Source organism: Chlorocebus sabaeus, chromosome 20 (assembly GCF_047675955.1).
Source record: "Chlorocebus sabaeus isolate Y175 chromosome 20, mChlSab1.0.hap1, whole genome shotgun sequence".
Lineage (NCBI taxonomy): Eukaryota > Metazoa > Chordata > Mammalia > Primates > Cercopithecidae > Chlorocebus > Chlorocebus sabaeus.
This window is the reverse complement of record NC_132923.1, coordinates 1,980,582-1,986,789: the sequence shown is the minus strand read 5'-3', so window position 1 is coordinate 1,986,789 and position 6,208 is coordinate 1,980,582. Positions and strand designations below refer to the sequence as shown.

Below are 6,208 nucleotides of genomic sequence, written 5' to 3'. Positions count from 1 at the left end.
AAGGAATCTTGGGCTTAAGATATTCCCAACTTTATTACTGGGTTGTGACTAAGTTTCCTCTCCCACTTCCCCCCAACAAAAGGCTATATATAATCTATTAGCTTTTATATTTAAATGAAGGAAGATTGATTTTTTTTAAAGACATTGAAGACACCCCTCAAACAAATGGAAGCACTCTGGGTTTTGGTAGAGCTGGTGTTAATCATATCTTTAGCTTCTTAACAAGGGGAAGAAATTACTTGTGGGCATTTTGGGTTTTCTTGTGCCATCGGTAATTCCCAGGGGAAAATGATACATATATGTCTTTCCACAATCAATTCAGGATACCAGGGTATTAATGGTATACCTAAATTGACATACCAACAAACTAGCTAATGAGGTATTAACAGTATACCTATTAATAGGTAAACAGAGGTAAAATCATGTACCAACAAAACAAAGCAGTGTCTGTTTAGAGAGGTGAATGGGATTTGTGCTAATTTGTAAAGTGTACTACCTTAGGCAAGCACTAGAAACAAATATTAAACACCTTAATATTTAGTTGTATATCAGCTTACAGTTTACAAAGTTTTCCATACACAGGATCCCATTTGATTATTACAAAATCCCTAGGAATTAGGCAGGGCAGATATCATTATCTCAGTTGTTCACGAGTACATAAACAAGCTTACCAAAGTCAGGTAACTGTCCTGGGGATCACACAGCTAGAGAGTGGCTGGGATGTTTTAAAATTCAGATCTTGGTGAAGACAGCTTCTGCATTTTAACTCATATAAAAGCAGAGACTGACAGAGTTTACAACGTAGTATAATCTCACTGATATTGCAGGTATAAATGTGTCTTGTGAGGCTATTTCAGAGTTCTTTCTAGTATACCATATAACCCCACCCCAAAAAAACAAACTCAACAACTGAAGCCAAGTATGGAAGGTTGGGGATGGGATAAGGGGCAGGAATTATTCCCAGGAAAACTAGGAAATTGTAGACAAGGCAGCAGCTTCTGGAAATGTCAGTGTTTATTAAACATTTAAGGACATTTGGAGGTTTGAGGAGAAATATACAGAATGTAGAAAAATCCTAAGAATCCCCTGTGGCTGGAGTGCAACCTCTTCCTCCCCCCCAACCATTTGTTTTTCCTGCTTTTTGTTTGGTTGTTTAAAAACCATTTCTTAAGGCTCATTTTCCCCCTCCTCTACTCCCTGACCTATGAGGATCCATTTTTTTTCTCTCTCTCTTTCCTCAAGACCTGGAGTCCCAGAACAGTGCTCCAAAGTGGTCAGGGGGCACCAATGCTATACCGAAGTGTGAGGATGAGGGGCCCCTCTGCTTGGGCTGGCTCTTCATTAAGGACTTAAGTGGGGGTGACAAATTGCAAAAGCCACATGACGTCATTGGTCCTCAGTCATGGGTGTAAGGGCAGAGGATGAGCACAGGTAAACAAACAAAGAATGGATTAAAAAATAAAAAAAAAATAACCTAAATAAACCCTGAAGGAGAGTCTGATCTGAGTGCTCTGGGTATTAGCTGGGGGGGACAGAGTATGGAGCTGGGCCACCTGGTAGAGGGAAGGGAGGGAAGGGAAACAGCCAGGGGGACAGGCTGGGGGATGCAGGAGATGGGAATGCCAGGTGGCCTGGACTTGAGGCAGAGGGTATCAAGGTGCCTTTCTTCTCGGTGCCCAGGCGGACAAGCACCAAACACACAGCCCCTGGGGCAGGTGAGGGGTAGGATTAGCTCCTGGGCTCCCAGAAAGCCAGGGGTGAAGGTGGGGGAGAATACAATTGCCTGGGGAATGAATTCTGGAATGAAACTTACATCTCAAAGGGAGGTGAGGGTGGGGCAGGGCGGGGGAGCAAGGAGGGAAAGCACCTAGACCGGGGTAAGAGGAGCCTAGGTCCCCCTGCTCTGGCAGGGCGTGGGGTAGGGGGTGGCGATCACTTGTCCGAGTCCAGGCCCATCATGTTCTTGAGGGCGTTTTTGAGGCTGGTTCTGCTGGGGGACTTGACAGCAGGCCGGAGTTCCGAGCTCTGCTCATCCTTTCGTAGCTCCATCTCGATGACCACCACCTTTGAGCCTTTGGCGGACTCCACCCCTAACCCCCGATCCCCCGCCCGGCCCGCTAACCGCTATTTCTTATCCTTGCGAGACTCCCCCAGCCCCTTGGCCTTCTTCTCACTGGCAGCTTTGGTGCTTCTGCTGTGGTCCAGCATGGCATACAGCACTGGCGTCTGGCGGAGGGGCGCACACATCAGTCACCGAGCGACTGGGGCTTGACTGTTCCCATCCCACCCCTCACTGTTGCCCGGCGGCTCCCAGGTTTCTCCTTCCCATCTTGTCGAGGCCCCAAGTCCCACTAACCTGCCGCCCGCGCTTCGACGAGTCCTTTGCTGGCTTGTGCAATTTCCCCTTCTCCATGGCACTGCAAGAAGATAGACTGCTGTACGTTTGGCCTCGCCGGAACCCCTTGCACCGCGGACACAGCTTCCTCTTCCCCTTGGCCCTCCCACTCACTGGAGTAGTCTCCGCCCAGATGGGGGAGAGTGGGGAGAGTGGGAGGGGAGCTAGGCTCCGCCCCTTACCTGAGCCTCCTCTGCAGGGCTGCCTGCCTGCGTAGCCAGCAGTACCGAACCACGTAGAAAAGCAGCAGCAGCAACAGCACCACCCCGAGGACACCCCCGATCACAGCTCCCAGAACCACCCCGTACCTAGTTGGCACTAGGAGGGGTGAGAAAAGAAGTGGGAGAATGAGCAGGGCCCTGTATCTGTGGTTCCTAGTCCGCGTCTATGCCCTGCGTTGAGGATGTAGGACTCCCAGCCAAAACTGCCTTCTCCCCATGCTCCCAGAGCCTGAATGAAGGTCCCTAGGGCGGGCTTTTTGCCTCTTCCCCCAACCTGTCAGTCCTCCCTGATCCCCTCCCAAACTGCTTCCCATACCCTTGTCCCCATCCCCTCTCACACCTTTTTCAAAGACATACAGCGTGACCTGAGAGGTCTTGCCCACTATGTCTGGAGGGTTTTTGACGTCACAAGTGAACGTGCCATTGTCACTGTAGTCTAGGTTGTGTATGACAATAGAGCCATCCTTCCAGCGAGGGTCCCCTACCCACTGGATGCGCTCTTTGAAGGTCCCCACCTCGTCAATGTAGGGTTGTCCCTTGGCATAGTGGAAGATCTATGAGGAATGAGGGGGGAAGCATGTGAGAGGACCCTAATGAGAACACAGCTGTCAAAGCTTAGCTCCAGAATTTGTTACAGAAAGGAGAGGGGGAAAAAAAAAAAAAAAAAGCTTCGCTTCAGCCTCAGGGTAAGGGATCTTGGGCTGGAAAGGATACTGCTGGGGAAGGGAGGACAATGTAGTCAGGGTGACAAAGATTGCTATTTACCTTGCCAAATTTGGGGTTATGGCTCAAAAAGGATTTCCCCCTCCTTAGCCCAAGTTATCTTTTTTGTTGTTCTTTGAAGCACTTTGTTTTCCAACCCCAGGATTCCCCCAGGCACTCACCGAAATGGCATCTCTGCCTCCTTCAGGCTGGTAGCGCCAGGTGAAGGAGATGTCATCTGAGACCCACTCACTGGACCAGAAGGAGCAGTGCAGGGTCACCCGGGAGCCCACAGCACCATGGACCTCCCTGTCGGTGTAAACCACGATGGCCTGGGCCGGGGACAGCACTGCAAGCACAAAGTGGGGAATCAGAGGCACTTATGGGCCCAGTAAGGGATACAGAGGAAGTGAAATCAGTAGGAAATCAAGGGCCGAGTCACAGGTCAGAGGCCAATTTGGAAAAGAAACAACAAATTCTGAGCCTCAAGTCTCTGGGGACTAACTGAACAGCTGATCATAAATGCTGTATCTGTCAAGCTCTCTTCAGCATGTCTGTAGAGGAGATGAAATCAGCAGTAACAGAATTCTCTTGAGGACTTCCAGAGATTGGGTTCCGTCTCTAAGTCTCATTTCTTCTTTGGGTCAGTATCTAACTCTTAAGCTATCCTTTAGATGCAGTGTTCTAAATTTTTAAAATTTATTATAAATTATACAGGTAATACATATTGTGTTCTTCTTATAAACTATTCAAGCAATAGAAATAAAAACAAAAGTCTCTGACACTCAGCCCAATAAATTCTTTTCCTGTATTCCCTTCCAAGATGTAACAAGTTATCCATTTAATATGAAACAAACTCAGTATAAACTCAATAAACTCAAGATATACATGTACTTACAACAAATAGTTTTGTTTTGTGGATTTTTTTTTTTACATACATATTGCATTGTATTCTAGGGTTTTTTTTGCTTAAGAACTTATGTTTCTGGAAGAGCTTTCCCTGTTGATTCATAGATATCAATCTTATTTTAACAGCTGCATTGGATTTTGCAATACAGCAAACTCAAATTTCTTGCAGAAAAAAATGAAGATAACTAGAAAATATAAGTCTTCTTCCTTGGCACAACTGTCCTCATTGCTGAATCCCTGGTTGCCATACAGCTTGCTCTTGACTGGGAAGTCAGGAAGGGAAGGACCTCATACCCCTCTCAGCTGGGTGCAGAGCAAGACCCCAAGCCTACAGCTCAGATGACTCTACATGTGAGCCCTCTGTGGTTCAACCGTCCTCACCTTCCTCTTGTCCATTCTGGCCCAGTGCCACCCCTAAGACTTACCCACACAAGGAAGGTCATTCCAGAGAGACTATGTGTGTGGGCTGGCCCCAGGGATGGGCAACTGTAGACCTTTTTGTTCTACAGGAGGGGGAGGTGGCAACCAAACAAAGTCCCATTGTCTGACCAACGTTGGGGGGTCCATGCCACCCCTACTTCCACCCCAATTGTCCTGAATCTCTCACCTCAGCATGCAATACCATGTACTTACTTCCTGGAACTTCCTCCACCTTAGAACCTTCTTGGGAAGCCCCCTTGTGTAACACGGGAGATAATTCACTGGCTATAACTTCTATTCCTCCTGTTACAATATCAGCCATTGCCCTTCTCAACTCTGCTCAATGGTTCTATGAGTGGAACAAGTGTTGAGACAGAACTCTCCCTCTTCCTTATACACCAATATTCCTTCCCCCTATTTCCCTCACTATGCCCTTCTCCAACTCTCTATCTTTAACATTTTCTCAGGGTACCCCCAAATAGCCCAGTACAACCCAGAAGAGTCTAGGGCTCAAGCAGCTGACAGCAGAGAACTGTGGGCATCCTGGCCAGCCCCCTTTCCCTTGATGTCCTCCCCACCACCCCCACTTGTCTGTGGCTCCCTCATTGCACTAGGATTCAGGGCAGTTCAGAGAAGGGAAGGGGCCATTCCAATAATCCTGCTTTGACCTCTTGCTCACCCAACATCTGCCAGGGGCAAGGAAAGGGCTGGTCAGCTTATGAAAGAAGACAGCTTTAGAGGGATAAGATCCCAGAATCTCATAGAATCTCACTCCATTTACCCACACAACAGGTGAGGAGCCACAAAGAGACAAAAAGTCTGAGGAGCTGAGACCACAAACCTGGGCTCCTTACTTAGATCACACTCTCTTTTTCCTTCTGGGAAACTAAGGTTAAGGTACCTCCTGCACTGCTAGGGGACGAGTGGGAATCAAACCCAGGTGATGTTTGAGCCTGTTCCTTTACACAATCTAACACTGCTTCCCACCAGGCTCTTAGCATGGCTCTGGGGGCATGCTACTATTTCCAACCTGGGTCCAGCCATGCCCACCACTCAGGGAAGCTTGCTACACTCTCTTTTACCCTTTCTCTTCAAATAAAACCTCTACCGCCTCCCTCTAAATGCATTTTTTTTTCTTGTTTTTCATATATATATATATATATATATATATATAAATTTTACAGATGAAGTCTGGCTATGTTGTCCAGGCTGGTCTCCAACTCCTGGGGCTCAAATAATTCTCCCACCTCGGCCTCCCAAAGTGCTGGGATTACAGGCGTGAGCCACCGTGCCCGGCCGGCCACATATTTTTTCTTTCTGAATATAATGTCACCTTCCTGCTCCTGCTTGCTCTTTCTTTGGTTGCAGTGGGGAGTGCAGCAAAGGCAGTGGGGATTGCTGAGAGACACCTGAGTCCCAAGGCTCCCAGAGTAGGGTGGCTCCACTTACCCAAGGAAGAGAAGAGCAGCACAGCCAGGATAGGGCTGGGGCTGGATGAGGGAGCCCCAGGAGCCATAGCTGGGGCAGGGGCAGGGGCCTGGAGCATCTGTGGGGTTGAGAA

The 6,208-nt window shown here is 48.3% G+C and overlaps 1 protein-coding gene across 1 annotated transcript; it reads right to left on the bottom strand.

Moving 5' to 3' along the window:
* Positions 1-996: 996 nt before the first annotated feature.
* Positions 997-6,208, bottom strand: MPZ (myelin protein zero). Its single transcript, XM_007976396.3, has 6 exons — positions 6,097-6,208; positions 3,501-3,667; positions 2,957-3,170; positions 2,578-2,713; positions 2,357-2,417; positions 997-2,226 (listed from the first exon to the last, which is right to left on the bottom strand). The coding sequence occupies exons 1-6, from the start codon at positions 6,191-6,193 to the stop codon at positions 2,125-2,127; spliced, it is 777 nt and encodes a 258-aa protein (XP_007974587.1). The 5' UTR covers positions 6,194-6,208; the 3' UTR covers positions 997-2,124.

Bases quoted from the DNA above. Each gene is read 5' to 3' on its own strand.
- MPZ (XM_007976396.3), bottom strand. From the start codon at position 6,193: ATGCTCCAGGCCCCTGCCCCTGCCCCAGCTATGGCTCCTGGGGCTCCC. The intron at 3,668-6,096 runs GTAAGTGGAGCC...TTGTGCTTGCAG, and splicing joins GCTGCTCTTCTCTTCCTTGG to TGCTGTCCCCGGCCCAGGCC. The intron at 2,227-2,356 runs GTTAGTGGGACT...CCCCTCCGCCAG, and splicing joins CGTCGAAGCGCGGGCGGCAG to ACGCCAGTGCTGTATGCCAT.